General features: G+C 49.7%; 1 protein-coding gene across 1 annotated transcript in view; it reads right to left on the bottom strand.

The window, feature by feature from the left end:
- LOC116955462 (uncharacterized) overlaps positions 1–21558 on the bottom strand; it is a 200939-nt gene that overhangs the window by 143115 nt on the left and 36266 nt on the right. Inside the window, exons 6-7 of the mRNA XM_076052996.1 lie at positions 4892–4945; positions 2236–2289 (exon numbers count right to left, since the gene is read on the bottom strand). Of these exons, the coding sequence (XP_075909111.1) occupies positions 2236–2289; positions 4892–4945 (108 nt within the window). The remainder of the gene's footprint in view (positions 1–2235; positions 2290–4891; positions 4946–21558) is intronic.

Here is a 21558-nt window from a genome sequence, read left to right as displayed (position 1 = left end):
CTCTCTCGGCGTGGTCGCGTGGATTTGTCTCCGGCTCCTCCGGTTTTCCCCTCCACATTTCGAATCAACGCCACGCGTGTACAGTATTTGGCCGCTGTTAAAGTCCACATGATGAGCCACTTCAATGAGCTATCATTTGTGGCCAGGTCGCTTCTGAGAAACAAGTGAATAGCTCAGTGGGCTTCATCTGGGCTTCACGTGGTAAGAGGTAGTTGGTTTAGGAGTGAGTATTACGACTTAAAGAAGAATAATAATAATAATCTCAAACGCAACCCGAGTTAAGCCCAAATCCGTGCCTTCCACCTGAGCGGCACCGATGTGTCACCTGGGGAGACCAGAGCCTCGAACACCAGAATCACCCTGCTGTGCCTCGGGGGGTAACACCGGATCGGACACTCGGACACAAAAAAAGCTCAACTTAAAAGGTCAAGGCCAAGGTCGACGCACGCGGAACGGCGGTCCACGAAAGATTGCAAAACCCAAAGCGGCGAGGCACCATCAACACACTCGGCGCGCCGCCGCCACCGCCCCAGCGCTTTGTGTCTCCGTGGGCGAATCCGCGCGCTTCCCCTTGGGGACACTCGACCCGCAGTGAGCATGGCGACGCCGCCAAGAAATGGCACGTGTCGAATTGACTAACACTGCCCATAGACTCAACACTGCCCATAGACTCAACACTGCCCATAGACTCAACACTGCCCATAGACTCAACACTGCCCATAGACTCAACACTGCCCATAGACTCAACACTGCCCATAGACTCAACACTGCCCATAGACTCAACACTGCCCATAGACTCAACAATGCCCATAGACTCAACATTGCCCATAGACTCACCACTACCCATAGACTCAACACTGCCCATAGACTCAACACTGCCCATAGACTCAACACTACCCATAGACTCAGCACTGCCCATAGACTAACACCACCCATAGACTCAACACTGCCCATAGACTCAACACTGCCCATAGACTCAACACTGCACATAGACTCAACACTACCTATAGACTCAACACTGCCCATAGACTCAACACTACCCATAGACTCACCACTACCCATAGACTCAACACTGCCCATAGACTCAACACTGCCCATAGACTCAACACTACCCATAGACTCAGCACTGCCCATAGACTAACACCACCCATAGACTCAACACTGCCCATAGACTCAACACTGCCCATAGACTCAACACTGCACATAGACTCAACACTACCTATAGACTCAACACTGCCCATAGACTCAACACTACCCATAGACTCAACACTGCCCATAGACTCACCACTGCCCATAGACCACCGATCAGTACGGTTGGCTACGTACGGTTCGAAAGAAGTCCAACGCGCGTGCGTCTGGCTCAGCTGGGAGCTCACCTCCCCCCCTCGTACGCTTAGAAACCTCGAAGCCATTCAAATAGTGCCCCAGATTCATATACATAGATTATTAATATACGTATAAATGAAAGTATTTTCTCTGGTAAACGTCAATGACATTTACCAATATTTGGAGTGCCTGCAACGGTGGCGGTGGTGGTGATAATAAAAAAATATGAAAGCAACACAAAACGGCCACGTGCATATTTCGTCGTGAAGATTTGGCCAGCGCCCGCGCTTGGCCGTCGCCGGGCTGAGCGTTCGATTTATGGAGGAGAGGGAGGGAGGGAGGGATACATCGGGACATAAATCCGTGGTTTGCTCCGCACGTGTGTCAAAGCATGGCAGAGGAAATTAGTTTAGCGGTGACGGAGAGAAGAGATGTATATTTATTTATATAGATTTTTATATAATCACATATATATACAAAAAAAGAAAATCAGGCGCTATGCTTCGACGGCCGTTTGTAATTAAAAGCTAGAATGTTAAACGTTGCATTGTCACCGGGCAAGGCCCCACTGGGCTGCTACGCGGCTCTACTTCAGAAGCGAGCCTGGCCGTCATGAACGATGAGCTCCAACGAAGTGGGCTCATCGTCATCACCATCGCCGCCGCGTGGAAATTCAATAGAGGCGGACAAATGCTCTAAACGTGTGGTGACGTTGATTCTAAATGCGGAGGGTGAAAAACCGGAGGACCCAGAGAAAAATCCAAGCAGCCACCACGGGGGGAGAGAGACACGCGAATTACAAATATACAGCAGCAGCAGCAGGCATCAGGGTCGGGATCGAACCCACGACCTCCTGCATACCAGGCGAGGTAGTTAACATCTCATAGCCACCGCGGTGCCCCAAATTACCTTGGGGCCTTCTTGTCCCGGAGGACCCTTTGGGCCCATGGGTCCTGGATAGCCCTGAAACATAAAAGCACAGAGACGTGATTAGAGGCCGACCGAAACTGAATTGCTGGTTTCGGCCGCAATCGAAACAGACAGAAAGTTAAGAATTGACTTTCAGCCGCAACCGAAAGTAAACCGAAAGTTAAGAATTGACTTTCAGCCGCAACCGAAAGTAAACCGAAAGTTAAGAATTGACTTTCAGCCGCAGCCGAAACCAAACCGAAAGTTAAGAATTGACTTTCAGCCGCAACCGAAACAGACCGAAAGTTAAGAATTGACTTTCAGCCACAACCGAAAGTAAACCGAAAGTTAAGAATTGACTTTCAGCCGCAGCCGAAACCAAACCGAAAGTTAAGAATTGACTTTCAGCCGCAACCGAAAGTAAACCGAAAGTTAAGAATTGACTTTCAGCCGCAACCGAAAGTAAACCGAAAGTTAAGAATTGACTTTCAGCCACAACCGAAACCAGACCGAAAGTTAAGAATTGACTTTCAGCCGCAGCCGAAACCAAACCGAAAGTTAAGAATTGACTTTCAGCCGCAACCGAAAGTAAACCGAAAGTTAAGAATTGACTTTCAGCCGCAACCAAAACCAGACCGAAAGTAAAGAATTGACTTTCAGCGGCAACCGAAACAGACCGAAAGTTAAGAATTGACTTTCAGCCGCAACCGAAAGTAAACCGAAAGTTAAGAATTGACTTTCAGCCGCAACCGAAAGTAAACCGAAAGTTAAGAATTGACTTTCAGCCACAACCGAAACCAAACCGAAAGTTAAGAATTGACTTTCAGCCACAACCGAAACCAGACCGAAAGTTAAGAATTGACTTTCAGCCGCAGCCGAAACCAAACCGAAAGTTAAGAATTGACTTTCAGCCGCAACCAAAACCAGACCGAAAGTCATTTTTTTGGCTTCGGCCGAGACAGAAACGATGCTGAAAGAGGCCATTTGCCAACTTTCGGCAAACCGAAATTCGGTTTCGGTTTCTATTGTCAGACTTCGAATCTCGGTATCAACACGCATGTCGAGTGACGCGAACACAACACATCAACACGCATGTAGACTGAAGCCAACGCAACACGTAAGCCAAGGTGGGCAGGCGGCTGGGAACAGACAACAGAGGCACTTTGTTGTCGTCCCGCCAAAGAGACTCCACCCACGGATGGAGATGCAGGCTGCCGTCTGCTGACCGGTCGTATATACATTAGCAGACCACGGTTGTGGCTGTAACCTCGCTCCCAAGCTGCTGCTGCTGCTGCTGAGGTGTGTGTGTACGTGTGTGTGTGTACGTGTGTTTGTGTGTACGTGTGTGTGTGTGTACGTGTGTGTGTATGTGTGTACGTGTGTGTGTTTGTGTGTACGTGTGTTTGTGTGTACGTGTGTTTGTGTGTATGTATGTGTGTACGTGTGTTTGTGTGTACGTGTGTGTGTATGTGTGTGTGTGTACGTGTGTGTGTGTGTACGTGTGTTTGTGTGTACGTGTGTTTGTGTTTGCAGCCTATCGCATACAATTGCCTAGCGCCGTGACTGACCGGCCGATAGGCAGAGTGATAGACGTAGCACTAGCATTACATTCTAAAAAATAGATCTTCGGTTGACGAATGACGACCCCACCGGGCAGGGGTCAGGGCGGGGGCCTTCCGACACCCTCGGCGGACGTTCGTCCCATGACTTCTTCCGAAACGCCGGCTCCGGTAGCGACGGGCCAGGCGCGTCAACCGTGGCGGCGTTGGAACGCGAGCGCACGCTTCGCGGACGGGCGCTCGCGCCGAACCCATGCCGACGCCGGAGATGGTTGGGTTCGTCGGCGGTCAAGAGTTTGCCAACGTTTTTTGTTGGACGAAAAAAAACGAACGGCAATCACGTCGGCGAGTGACTCGGTCGGGACTCGCGCTACGGCGACGCTCAATTTGCCCGCCGCCGGCAGACTGAAATGCGGCTCGCTGAAGAGTTGCCGAGCCACCTTACGGACAGCTGCCACTGGGGGTGCCCCTTCAAGTGGCGCCACGATGGCCAGGAGATGTTAACTACCTCGCGCGGCATGCAGGAGGTTTGGTTCGTTTAACACGTAGGCTTTCGCGACCAACATTATTCATAATAAAGGTTTTTTGGTTAGATCGCGTTATTTATAAATGTGTCGTAACCCTCCACCACCCGACACGGCCAATCAGCCAAAAAAGTGTCGAGACAAATAGTTCACAACTTTAGCCCACCGGTGTGTTGAAGAGCACTCAAACTGTAAATGTTGTAGATTCACTCTTCAACACACCGGTGGGCTAAAGTAGTGAATTATTTGTCTTTTGTCAACGTGACACTTTTTTTTTGCTGATTGGCCGTGTCGGGTGGTGGAGGGTTCAGACACATTTATAAATAACGCGATCTAACCCCAACAACAACCTTTATTATGAGGCTTGGTTCAGTGATTGCTTTGCAGGCGTGAAGTTGCTTGTCGCGTGGCGCAGCGCCACCGCGGCTTGCCAGCGTGAGGGAGGTGCAGCTCCATCGACACGAATCACCGTCGCCATCAAACATCGTCGTCGTCGCTTCTGCTCCGACATTCACGCCGCGAGCGTAGTTCGCGGTCCGAGCCCCGGGTGCGAGGGGTTGACGGGACACTCACCTTCTTTCCTGGGGGGCCCCTGGGGGCGTCCACGCCCGGGTCGCCGCTGAGTCCCTGGGGCGAAAGAGAGCCGGGTTAGCCAACGACACCGCAGGCGGACAGCACGGTGGCGCGGGTCATCAACGGCGTCGTCGGCCTGCGGCGTCGATCTCGCGGGGAGGAGGCCGGCGGCGGCGATGAACCAGTGGACGGCTCCCACCGCCCCGTAATTTTGTGGCTCTCCAACGTGGCCAAATTTCTTGTCAAGTTGAAACACGTCCCATCGGTCGCACGTCCTTCTGGCGAGTGCATCTCCTTAGCATCAATTAGTTCGATGCGCGGCAAGTATATTGACACTCGTTAACTGGTCGGAAAAAAAAACACTTGAATATATAGAGGACAGCAGAGCTTGGTGCCGGTTTATCACGTGGCTGCTGGCTTCCCGTTTGTCTTTGGTTCTTGAGTCGTCTCTTTACGAGCGTGAGCGAATAAACGGTGTTCCCGCGTTATTCACGAACTCGCTACACTGTCCACAGACTCAACAGTGTCCACAGACTCAACACTGCCCATAGACTCAACACTGCCCACAGACTCAACACTACCCATAGACTCAACACTGCCCACAGACTCAACACTGCCCATAGACTCAACACTGCCCATAGACTCAACACTGCCCATGGACTCAACACTGTCCACAGACTCAACACTGCCCATAAACTCAACACTACCCATAGACTCAACACTGCCCATAGACTCAACACTGCCCATAGACTCAACACTGCCCATAGACTCAACACTGCCCATGGACTCAACACTGCCCATAGACTCAACACTGCCCATAGACTCAACACTGCCCATGGACTCAATACTGCCCATAGACTCAACACTACCCATAGACTCAACACTCCCCATAGACTCAACACTGCCCATAGACTCAACACTACCCATAGACTCAACACTACCCATAGACTCGACACTACCCATAGACTCAACACTGCCCATAGACTCAACACTACCCATAGACTCAACACTGCCCATAGACTCAACACTGCCCATAGACTCAACACTGCCCACAGACTCAACACTACCCATAGACTCAACACTGCCCACAGACTCAACACTACCCATAGACTCAACACTGCCCATAGACTCAACACTGCCCATAGACTCAACACTGCCCACAGACTCAACACTGCCCATGGACTCAACACTGCCCATAGACTCAACACTGCCCATAGACTCAACACTGCCCATGGACTCAATACTGCCCATAGACTCAACACTATCCATAGACTCAACACTCCCCATAGACTCAACACTGCCCATAGACTCAACACTACCCATAGACTCAGCACTACCCATAGACTCGACACTACCCATAGACTCAACACTGCCCATAGACTCAACACTACCCATAGACTCAACACTGCCCATAGACTCAACACTGCCCATAGACTCAACACTGCCCACAGACTCAACACTACCCATAGACTCAACATTGCCCACAGACTCAACACTGCCCATGGACTTAACACTGCCCATAGACTCAACACTGCCCATGGACTCAACACTGTCCACAGACTCAACACTGCCCATAAACTCAACTCTACCCATAGACTAAACACTGCCCATAGACTCAACACTGCCCATAGACTCAACACTGCCCATAGACTCAACACTGCCCATGGACGCAACACTACCCATGGACTCAACACTGCCCATAGACTCAACACTGCCCATGGACTCAACACTGTCCACAGACTCAACACTGCCCATAGACTCAACACTACCCATAGACTCAACACTGCCCATAGACTCAACACTGCCCATAGACTCAACACTGCCCATAGACTCAACACTGCCCATGGACTCAACACTGCCCAAAGACTCAAAACTGCCCATAGACTCAACACTGCCCATGGACTCAATACTGCCCATAGACTCAACACTACCCATAGACTCAACACTGCCCATAGACTCAACACTGCCCATAGACTCAACACTACCCATAGACTCAACACTGCCCATAGACTCAACACTACCCATAGACTCAACACTGCCCATAGACTCAACACTGCCCATAGACTCAACACTGACCACAGACTCAACACTGCCCATGGACTCAACACTGTCCACAGACTCAACACTGCCCATAAACTCAACACTACCCATAGACTCAACACTGCCCATAGACTCAACACTGCCCATAGACTCAACACTGCCCATAGACTCATCACTGCCCATGGACGCAACACCACCCATGGACTCAACACTGCCCATAGACTCAACACTGCCCATGGACTCAACATTGTCCACAGACTAAACACTGCCCATAGACTCAACACTACCCATAGACTCAACACTGCCCACAGACTCAACACTGCCCATAGACTCAACACTACCCATAGACTCAACACTGCCCATAGACTCAACACTGCCCATAGACTCAACACTGCCCACAGACTCAACACTGCCCATAGACTCAACACTACCCATAGACTCAACACTGCACATAGACTCAACACTGCCCATAGACTCAACACTGCCCATGGACTCAACACTGCCCATAGACTCAACACTGCCCATAGACTCAACACCGCCCATGGACTCAATACTGCCCATAGACTCAACACTACCCATAGACTCAACACTCCCCATAGACTCAACACTGCCCATAGACTCAACACTACCCCTAGACTCAACGCTACCCATAGACTCGACACTACCCATAGTCTCAACACTGCCCATAGACTCAACACTACCCATAGCCTCAACACTGCCCATAGACTCAACACTGCCCATAGACTCAACACTGCCCACAGACTCAACACTACCCATAGACTCAACACTGCCCACAGACTCAACACTGCCCATGGACTCAACACTGCCCATAGACTCAACACTGCCCATGGACTCACCACTGTCCACAGACTCAACACTGCCCATAGACTCAACACTACCCATAGACTCAACACTGCCAATAGACTCAACACTGACCACAGACTCAACACTGCCCATGGACTCAACACTGTCCACAGACTCAACACTGCCCATAAACTCAACACTACCCATAGACTCAACACTGCCCATAGACTCAACACTGCCCATAGACTCAACACTGACCACAGACTCAACACTGCCCATGGACTCAACACTGTCCACAGACTCAACACTGCCCATAAACTCAACACTACCCATAGACTCAACACTGCCCATAGACTCAACACTGCCCATAGACTCAACACTGCCCATAGACTCATCACTGCCCATGGACGCAACACCACCCATGGACTCAACACTGCCCATAGACTCAACACTGCCCATGGACTCAACATTGTCCACAGACTAAACACTGCCCATAGACTCAACACTACCCATAGACTCAACACTGCCCACAGACTCAACACTGCCCATAGACTCAACACTACCCATAGACTCAACACTGCCCATAGACTCAACACTGCCCATAGACTCAACACTGCCCACAGACTCAACACTGCCCATAGACTCAACACTACCCATAGACTCAACACTGCACATAGACTCAACACTGCCCATAGACTCAACACTGCCCATGGACTCAACACTGCCCATAGACTCAACACTGCCCATAGACTCAACACCGCCCATGGACTCAATACTGCCCATAGACTCAACACTACCCATAGACTCAACACTCCCCATAGACTCAACACTGCCCATAGACTCAACACTACCCCTAGACTCAACGCTACCCATAGACTCGACACTACCCATAGTCTCAACACTGCCCATAGACTCAACACTACCCATAGCCTCAACACTGCCCATAGACTCAACACTGCCCATAGACTCAACACTGCCCACAGACTCAACACTACCCATAGACTCAACACTGCCCACAGACTCAACACTGCCCATGGACTCAACACTGCCCATAGACTCAACACTGCCCATGGACTCACCACTGTCCACAGACTCAACACTGCCCATAGACTCAACACTACCCATAGACTCAACACTGCCAATAGACTCAACACTGCCCATAGACTCAACACTGCCCATAGAATCAACACTGCCCATGGACGCAACACTACCCATAGACTCAACACTTCCCATAGACTCAACACTGCCCATAGACTCAACACTGCCCATGGACTCAATACTGCCCATAGACTCAACACTACCCATAGACTCAACACTGCCCATAGACTCAACACTGCCCATAGACTCAACACTGCCCATAGACTCAACACTGCCCATGGACTCAACACTGCCCATAGACTCAACACTGCCCATAGACTCAACACTGCCCATGGACTCAATACTGCCCATAGACTCAACACTACCCATAGACTCAACACTCCCCATAGACTCAACACTGCCCATAGACTCAACACTACCCATAGACTCAACACTACCCATAGACTCGACACTACCCATAGACTCAACACTGCCCATAGACTCAACACTACCCATAGACTCAACACTGCCCATAGACTCAACACTGCCCATAGACTCAACACTGCCCACAGACTCAACACTACCCATAGACTCAACATTGCCCACAGACTCAACACTGCCCATGGACTCAACACTGCCCATAGACTCAACACTGCCCATGGACTCAACACTGTCCACAGACTCAACACTGCCCATAAACTCAACTCTACCCATAGACTCAACACTGCCCATAGACTCAACACTGCCCATAGACTCAACACTGCCCATAGACTCAACACTGCCCATGGACGCAACACTACCCATGGACTCAACACTGCCCATAGACTCAACACTGCCCATGGACTCAACACTGTCCACAGACTCAACACTGCCCATAGACTCAACACTACCCAGAGACTCAACACTGCCCATAGACTCAACACTGCCCATAGACTCAACACTACCCATAGACTCAACACTGCCCATAGACTCAACACTGCCCATAGACTCAACACTGCCCACAAACTCAACACTGCCCATGGACTCAACACTGTCCACAGACTCAACACTGCCCATAAACTCAACACTACCCATAGACTCAACACTGCCCATAGACTCAACACTGCCCATAGACTCAACACTGCCCATAGACTCAACACTGCCCATGGACGCAACACCACCCATGGACTCAAAACTGCGCATAGACTCAACACTGCCCATGGACTCAACACTGTCCACAGACTAAACACAGACCATAGACTCAACACTACCCATAGACTCAACACTGCCCACAGACTCAACACTGCCCATAGACTCAACACTACCCATAGACTCAACACTGCCCATAAACTCAACACTGCCCATAGACTCAACACTGCCCATAGACTCAACACTGCCCATAGACTCAACACTACCCATAGACTCAACACTGCCCATAGACTCAACACTGCCCATAGACTCAATACTGCCCACAAACTCAACACTGCCCATGGACTCAACACTGTCCACAGACTCAACACTGCCCATAAACTCAACACTACCCATAGACTCAACACTGCCCATAGACTCAACACTGCCCATAGACTCAACACTGCCCATAGACTCAACACTGCCCATGGACGCAACACCACCCATGGACTCAAAACTGCGCATAGACTCAACACTGCCCATGGACTCAACACTGTCCACAGACTAAACACTGACCATAGACTCAACACTACCCATAGACTCAACACTGCCCACAGACTCAACACTGCCCATAGACTCAACACTACCCATAGACTCAACACTGCCCATAGACTCAACACTACCCATAGACTCAACACTGCCCATAGACTCAACACTGCCCATAGACTCAACACTGACCACAGACTCAACACTGCCCATGGACTCAACACTGTCCACAGACTCAACACTGCCCATAAACTCAACACTACCCATAGACTCAACACTGCCCATAGACTCAACACTGCCCATAGACTCAACACTGCCCATAGACTCATCACTGCCCATGGACGCAACACCACCCATGGACTCAACACTGCCCATAGACTCAACACTGCCCATGGACTCAACATTGTCCACAGACTAAACACTGCCCATAGACTCAACACTACCCATAGACTCAACACTGCCCACAGACTCAACACTGCCCATAGACTCAACACTACCCATAGACTCAACACTGCCCATAGACTCAACACTGCCCATAGACTCAACACTGCCCACAGACTCAACACTGCCCATAGACTCAACACTACCCATAGACTCAACACTGCACATAGACTCAACACTGCCCATAGACTCAACACTGCCCATGGACTCAACACTGCCCATAGACTCAACACTGCCCATAGACTCAACACCGCCCATGGACTCAATACTGCCCATAGACTCAACACTACCCATAGACTCAACACTCCCCATAGACTCAACACTGCCCATAGACTCAACACTACCCCTAGACTCAACGCTACCCATAGACTCGACACTACCCATAGTCTCAACACTGCCCATAGACTCAACACTACCCATAGCCTCAACACTGCCCATAGACTCAACACTGCCCATAGACTCAACACTGCCCACAGACTCAACACTACCCATAGACTCAACACTGCCCACAGACTCAACACTGCCCATGGACTCAACACTGCCCATAGACTCAACACTGCCCATGGACTCACCACTGTCCACAGACTCAACACTGCCCATAGACTCAACACTACCCATAGACTCAACACTGCCAATAGACTCAACACTGCCCATAGACTCAACACTGCCCATAGAATCAACACTGCCCATGGACGCAACACTACCCATAGACTCAACACTTCCCATAGACTCAACACTGCCCATAGACTCAACACTGCCCATGGACTCAATACTGCCCATAGACTCAACACTACCCATAGACTCAACACTGCCCATAGACTCAACACTGCCCATAGACTCAACACTGCCCATAGACTCAACACTGCCCATGGACTCAACACTGCCCATAGACTCAACACTGCCCATAGACTCAACACTGCCCATGGACTCAATACTGCCCATAGACTCAACACTACCCATAGACTCAACACTCCCCATAGACTCAACACTGCCCATAGACTCAACACTACCCATAGACTCAACACTACCCATAGACTCGACACTACCCATAGACTCAACACTGCCCATAGACTCAACACTACCCATAGACTCAACACTGCCCATAGACTCAACACTGCCCATAGACTCAACACTGCCCACAGACTCAACACTACCCATAGACTCAACATTGCCCACAGACTCAACACTGCCCATGGACTCAACACTGCCCATAGACTCAACACTGCCCATGGACTCAACACTGTCCACAGACTCAACACTGCCCATAAACTCAACTCTACCCATAGACTCAACACTGCCCATAGACTCAACACTGCCCATAGACTCAACACTGCCCATAGACTCAACACTGCCCATGGACGCAACACTACCCATGGACTCAACACTGCCCATAGACTCAACACTGCCCATGGACTCAACACTGTCCACAGACTCAACACTGCCCATAGACTCAACACTACCCAGAGACTCAACACTGCCCATAGACTCAACACTGCCCATAGACTCAACACTACCCATAGACTCAACACTGCCCATAGACTCAACACTGCCCATAGACTCAACACTGCCCACAAACTCAACACTGCCCATGGACTCAACACTGTCCACAGACTCAACACTGCCCATAAACTCAACACTACCCATAGACTCAACACTGCCCATAGACTCAACACTGCCCATAGACTCAACACTGCCCATAGACTCAACACTGCCCATGGACGCAACACCACCCATGGACTCAAAACTGCGCATAGACTCAACACTGCCCATGGACTCAACACTGTCCACAGACTAAACACAGACCATAGACTCAACACTACCCATAGACTCAACACTGCCCACAGACTCAACACTGCCCATAGACTCAACACTACCCATAGACTCAACACTGCCCATAAACTCAACACTGCCCATAGACTCAACACTGCCCATAGACTCAACACTGCCCATAGACTCAACACTACCCATAGACTCAACACTGCCCATAGACTCAACACTGCCCATAGACTCAATACTGCCCACAAACTCAACACTGCCCATGGACTCAACACTGTCCACAGACTCAACACTGCCCATAAACTCAACACTACCCATAGACTCAACACTGCCCATAGACTCAACACTGCCCATAGACTCAACACTGCCCATAGACTCAACACTGCCCATGGACGCAACACCACCCATGGACTCAAAACTGCGCATAGACTCAACACTGCCCATGGACTCAACACTGTCCACAGACTAAACACTGACCATAGACTCAACACTACCCATAGACTCAACACTGCCCACAGACTCAACACTGCCCATAGACTCAACACTACCCATAGACTCAACACTGCCCATAAACTCAACACTGCCCATAGACTCAACACTGCCCATAGACTCAACACTGCCCACAGACTCAACACTTCCCATAGACTCAACACTACCCATAGACTCAACACTGCACATAGACTCAACACTGCCCATAGACTAAACACTGCCCATGGACTCAACACTGCCCATAGACTAAACACTGCCCATAGACTCAACACTGCCCATGGACTCAATACTGCCCATAGACTCAACACTACCCATAGACTCAACACTGCCCATAGACTCAACACTGCCCATAGACTCAACACTACCCATAGACTCAACGCTACCCATAGACTCGACACTACCCATAGTCTCAACACTGCCCATAGACTCAACACTACCCATAGACTCAACACTGCCCATAGACTCAACACTGCCCATAGACTCAACACTGCCCACAGACTCAACACTACCCATAGACTCAACACTGCCCACAGACTCAACACTGCCCATGGACTCAACACTGCCCATAGACTCAACACTGCCCATGGACTCAACACTGTCCACAGACTCAACACTGCCCATAGACTCAACACTACCCATAGACTCAACACTGCCAATAGACTCAACACTGCCCATAGACTCAACACTGCCCATAGAATCAACACTGCCCATGGACGCAACACTACCCATGGACTCAACACTGCCCATAGACTCAACACTGCCCATAGACTCAACACTGCCCATGGACTCAATACTGCCCATAGACTCAACACTACCCATAGACTCAACACTGCCCACAGACTCAACACTGCCCATAGACTCAACACTACCCATAGTCTCAACACTGCCCATAGACTCAACACTGCCCATAGACTCAACACTGCCCATAGACTCAACACTGCCCACAGACTCAACACTGCCCATAGACTCAACACTGCCCATAGACTCAACAATGCCCATAGACTCAACACTGCCCATAGACTCAACACTGCCCATAGACTCAACACTGCCCATGGACGCAACACTGCCCATGGACTCAACACTGCCCAAAGACTCAACACTGCCCATGGACTCAACACTGTCCACAGACTCAACACTGCCCATAGCCTCAACACTACCCATAGACTCAACACTGCCCATAGACTCAACACTGCCCATAGACTCAACACTACCCATAGACTCAACACTGCCCATAGACTCAACACTGCCCATAGACTCAACACTGCACATAGACTCAACACTGCCCATAGACTCAACACTGCCCATGGACTCAACACTGCCCATAGACTCAACACTGCCCATAGACTCAACACTGCCCATAGACTCAACACTGCCCATAGACTCAACACTACCCATAGACTCAACACTGCCCATAGACTCAACACTGCCCATAGACTCAACACTACCCATAGACTCAACACTACCCATAGACTCAACACTGTCCATAGACTTCCTACTACCCATAGACTCAACAATGTCCATAGACTCAACACTGCCCATAGACTCAACACTGCCCATAGACTCAACACTGCCCATAGACTCAACACTGCCCATAGACTCAACACTGCCCATAGACTCAACACTGCCCATGGACTCAACACTGCCCATATACTCAACACTGCCAATAGACTCAACACTGCCCATAGACTCAACACTGACCATAGACTCAACACTGCCCATAGACTCAACACTGCCCATATACTCAACACTGCCCATAGATTCAACACTACGCATAGACTCAACACTGCCCATTCACAACACTGCCCATAGATTCAACACTACGCATAGACTCAACACTGCCCATAGACTCAACACTGCCCATAGACTCGACACTACCCAGAGACTCAACATTGCCCATAGACTCAACACTGTCCATAGACTCAACACTTCCCATAGACTCTACACTACCCATAGACTCAACAACTGCCCATAGACTCAACACTGTCCATAGACTCAACACTGTCCATAGACTCGACACTACCCATAGACTCAACACTGCTCATAGACTCAACACTGCCCATAGACTCAACACTGCCCATAGACTCAACACTACCCAAAGACTCAACACTGCCCATAGACTCAACACTGCCCATATACTCAACACTGCCCATAGATTCAACACTACGCATAGACTCAACACTGCCCATAGACTCAACACTGCCCATAGACTCAACACTGCCCATAGACTCAACACTGCCCATAGACTCAACACTACCCATAGACTCGACACTAACCCAGAGACTCACCATTGCCCATAGACTCAACACTGTCCATAGACTCAACACTGCCCATAGACTCAACACTGCCCATAGACTCAACACTGCCCATAGACTCAACACTGCCCATGGACGCAACACTACCCATGGACTCAACACTGCCCATAGACTCAACACTGCCCATGGACTCAACACTGTCCACAGACTCAACACTGCCCATAGACTCAACACTACCCATAGACTCAACACTGCCCATAGACTCAACACTGCCCATAGACTCAACACTGCCCATGGACTCAACACTGTCCACAGACTCAACACTGCCCATAGACTCAACACTACCCATAGACTCAACACTACCCATAGACTCAACACTACCCATAGACTCGACACTACCCATAGACTCAACACTGCCCATAGACTCAACACTACCCATAGACTCAACACTGCCCATAGACTCAACACTGCCCATAGACTCAACACTGCCCACAGACTCAACACTACCCATAGACTCAACACTGCCCACAGACTCAACACTGCCCATCGACTCAACACTGCCCATAGCCTCAACACTGCCCATGGACTCAACACTGTCCACAGACTCAACACTGCCCATAGACTCAACACTACCCATAGACTCAACACTGCCCATAGACTCAACACTGCCCATAGACTCAACACTACCCATAGACTCAACACTGCCCATAGACTCAACACTGCCCATAGACTCAACACTGCCCACAGACTCAACACGACCCATAGACTCAACACTGCCCACAGACTCAACACTGCCCATGGACTCAACACTGCCCATAGACTCAACACTGCCCATGGACTCAACACTGTCCACAGACTCAACACTGCCCATAGACTCAACACTACCCATAGACTCAACACTGCCCATAGACTCAACACTGCCCATAGACTCAACACTGCCCATAGACTCAACACTGCCCATGGACGCAACACTACCCATGGACTCAACACTGCCCATAGACTCAACACTGCCCATGGACTCAACACTGTGCACAGACTCAACACTGCCCATAGAATCAACACTACCCATAGACTCAACACTGCCCATAGACTCAACACTGCCCATAGACTCAACACTGCCCATAGACTCAACACTGCCCATGGACTCAACACTGCCCATAGACTCAACACTGCCCACAGACTCAACACTACCCATAGAAACAACAGTTTCCACAGACTCAACACTGCCCATGTACTCAACACTGCCCATAGACTCAACACTGCCCATGGACTCAACACTGTCCACAGACTCAACACTGCCCATAGCCTCAACACTACCCATAAACTCAACACTGCCCATAGACTCAACACTGCCCATAGACTCAACACTACCCATAGACTCAACACTGCCCATAGACTCAACACTGCCCAAAGACTCAACACTGCACATAGACTCAACACTGCCCATAGACTCAACACTGCCCATGGACTCAACACTGCCCATAGACTCAACACTGCCCATAGACTCAACACTGCCCATAGACTCAACACTGCCCATAGACTAAACACTACCCATAGACTCAACACTGCCCATAGACTCAACACTGCCCATAGACTCAACACTACCCATAGACTCAACACTACCCATAAACTCAACGCTGTCCATAGACTCGACAATACCCATAGACTCAACACTGTCCATAGACTCAAACCCTGCCCATAGACTCAACACTGCCCATAGACTCAACACTGACCATAGACTCAACACTGCCCATCGACTCAACACTGCCCATATACTCAACACTGCCCATAGATTCAACACTACGCATAGACTCAACACTGCCCATAGACTCAACACTGCCCATGGACTCAATACTGCCCATAGACTCAACACTACCCATAGACTCAACACTGCCCATAGACTCAACACTGCCCATAGACTCAACACTACCCATAGACTCAACACTACCCATAGACTCGACACTACCCATAGACTCAACACTGCCCATAGACTCAACACTACCCATAGACTCAACACTGCCCATAGACTCAACACTGCCCATAGACTCAACACTGCCCACAGACTCAACACTACCCATAGACTCAACACTGCCCACAGACTCAACACTGCCCATCGACTCAACACTGCCCATAGACTCAACACTGCCCATGGACTCAACACTGTCCACAGACTCAACACTGCCCATAGACTCAACACTACCCATAGACTCAACACTTCCCATAGACTCAACACTGCCCATAGACTCAACACTGCCCATAGACTCAACACTGCCCATGGACGCAACACTACCCATTGACTCAACACTGCCCATAGCCTCAACACTGCCCATGGACTCAACACTGTCCACAGACTCAACACTGCCCATAGACTCAACACTACCCATAGACTCAACACTGCCCATAGACTCAACACTGCCCATAGACTCAACACTACCCATAGACTCAACACTGCCCATAGACTCAACACTGCCCATAGACTCAACACAACCCATAGACTCAACACTACCCATAGACTCAACACTGTCCATAGACTCGACACTACCCATAGACTCAACACTGTCCATAGACTCAACACTGCCCATAGACTCAACACTGCCCATAGACTCAACACTGACCATAGACTCAACACTGCCCATAGACTCAACACTGCCCATATACTCAACACTGCCCATAGATTCAACACTACGCATAGACTCAACACTGCCCATAGACTCAACACTGCCCATAGACTCAACACTGCCCATAGACTCAACACTGCCCACAGACTCAACACTGCCCATACACTCAACACTACCCATAGACTCGACACTACCCAGAGACTCAACATTGCCCATAGACTCAACACTGTCCATAGACTCAACACTACCCATAGACTCAACACTACCCATAGACTCAACACTGCCCATAGACTCAACACTGTCCATAGACTCAACATTGTCCATAGACTCGACACTACCCATAGACTCAACACTGCCCATAGACTCAACACTGCCCATAGACTCAACACTGCCCATAGACTCAACACTACCCATAGACTCAACACTGCCCATAGACTCAACACTGCCCATAGACTCAACACTGCCCATGGACTCAACACTGCCCATAGACTCAACACTGCCCACAGACTCAACACTACCCATAGACTCAACAGTTTCCACAGACTCAACACTGCCCATGTACTCAACACTGCCCATAGACTCAACACTGCCCATGGACTCAACACTGTCCACAGACTCAACACTGCCCATAGCCTCAACACTACCCATAGACTCAACACTGCCAATAGACTCAACACTGCCCATAGACTCAACACTACCCATAGACTCAACACTGCCCATAGACTCAACACTGCCCAAAGACTCAACACTGCACATAGACTCAACACTGCCCATAGACTCAACACTGCCCATGGACTCAACACTGCCCATAGACTCAACACTGCCCATAGACTCAACACTGCCCATAGACTCAACACTGCCCATAGACTAAACACTACCCATAGACTCAACACTGCCCATAGACTCAACACTGCCCATAGACTCAACACTACCCATAGACTCAACACTACCCATAAACTCAACGCTGTCCATAGACTCGACAATACCCATAGACTCAACACTGTCCATAGACTCAAACCCTGCCCATAGACTCAACACTGCCCATAGACTCAACACTGACCATAGACTCAACACTGCCCATCGACTCAACACTGCCCATATACTCAACACTGCCCATAGATTCAACACTACGCATAGACTCAACACTGCCCATAGACTCAACACTGCCCATGGACTCAATACTGCCCATAGACTCAACACTACACCTAGACTCAACACTGACCATAGACTCAACACTGCCCATAGACTCAACACTACCCATAGACTCAACACTACCCATAGACTCGACACTACCCATAGACTCAACACTGCCCATAGACTCAACACTACCCATAGACTCAACACTGCCCATAGACTCAACACGGCCCATAGACTCAACACTGCCCACAGACTCAACACTACCCATAGACTCAACACTGCCCACAGACTCAACACTGCCCATCGACTCAACACTGCCCATAGCCTCAACACTGCCCATGGACTCAACACTGTCCACAGACTCAACACTGCCCATAGACTCAACACTACCCATAGACTCAACACTGCCCATAGACTCAACACTGCCCATAGACTCAACACTACCCATAGACTCAACACTGCCCATAGACTCAACACTGCCCATAGACTCAACACAACCCATAGACTCAACACTACCCATAGACTCAACACTGTCCATAGACTCGACACTACCCATAGACTCAACACTGTCCATAGACTCAACACTGCCCATAGACTCAACACTGCCCATAGACTCAACACTGACCATAGACTCAACACTGCCCATATACTCAACACTGCCCATAGATTCAACACTACGCATAGACTCAACACTGCCCATAGACTCAACACTGCCCATAGACTCAACACTGCCCATAGACTCAACACTGCCCACAGACTCAACACTGCCCATACACTCAACACTACCCATAGACTCGACACTACCCAGAGACTCAACACTGCCCATATACTCAACACTGCCCATAGATTCAACACTACGCATAGACTCAAAACTGCCCATAGACTCAACACTGCCCATAGACTCAACACTGCCCATAGACTCAACACTACCCATAGACTCGACACTACCCAGAGACTCAACATTGCCCATAGACTCAACACTGTCCATAGACTCAACACTACCCATAGACTCAACACTACCCATAGCCTCAACACTGCCCATAGACTCAACACTGTCCATAGACTCAACACTGTCCATAGACTCGACACTACCCATAGACTCAACACTGCCCATAGACTCAACACTGCCCATAGACTCAACACTGCCCATAGACTCAACACTGCCCATAGACTCAACACTGCCCATAGACTCAACACTACCCATAGACTCGACACTACCCAGAGACTCAACATTGCCCATAGACTCAACACTGTCCATAGACTCAACACTACCCATAGACTCAACACTACCCATAGCCTCAACACTGCCCATAGACTCAACACTGTCCATAGACTCAACACTGTCCATAGACTCGACACTACCCATAGACTCAACACTGCCCATAGACTCAACACTGCCCATAGACTCAACACTGCCCATAGACTCAACACTGCCCATAGACTCAACACTGCCCATAGACTCAACACTGCCCATAGACTCAACACTGCCCATAGACTCAACACTGCCCATAGACTCAACACTGCCCATAGACTCAACACTGCCCATAGACTCAACACTACCCATAGACTCGACACTACCCAGAGACTCAACATTGCCCATAGACTCAACACTGTCCATAGACTCAACACTACCCATAGACTCAACACTACCCATAGCCTCAACACTGCCCATAGACTCAACACTGTCCATAGACTCAACACTGTCCATAGACTCGACACTACCCATAGACTCAACACTGCCCATAGACTCAACACTGCCCATAGACTCAACACTGCCCATAGACTCAACACTGCCCATAGACTCAACACTGCCCATAGACTCAACACTGCCCATAGACTCAACACTGCCCATAGACTCAACACTGCCCATAGACTCAACACTTCCCATAGACTCAACACTACCCATAGACTCAACACTGCCCATATACTCAACACTGCCCATAGACTCAACACTACGCATAGACTCAACACTGCCCATAGACTCAACACTGCCCATAGACTCAACACTGCCCATAGACTCAACACTGCCCATAGACTCAACACTGCCAATAGACTCAACACTACCCATAGACTCGACACTACCCATAGACTCAACACTGCCCATAGACTCAACACTGTCCACAGACTCAACACTACCCATAGACTCGACACTACTCATAGACTCAACACTGCCCATAGACTCAACACTGTCCATAGACTCAACACTACCCATAGACTCAACACTGCCCATAGACTCAACACTACCCATAGACTTAACACTACCCATAGACTCGACACTACCCATAGACTCAACACTGCCCATAGACTCAAGACTACCCATAGACTCAACACTGCCCATAGACTCAACACTGCCCATAGACTCAACACTGCCCATAGACTC

The sequence above is a fragment of the Petromyzon marinus genome, chromosome 59 (assembly GCF_048934315.1).
Source record: "Petromyzon marinus isolate PM22_M1 ecotype Great Lakes invasive population chromosome 59, UKy_Petmar_22M1.pri1.0, whole genome shotgun sequence".
Lineage (NCBI taxonomy): Eukaryota > Metazoa > Chordata > Hyperoartia > Petromyzontiformes > Petromyzontidae > Petromyzon > Petromyzon marinus.
The sequence above is the reverse complement of the archived record's forward strand: the minus strand, read 5'-3'. Positions and strand labels throughout refer to the sequence as shown.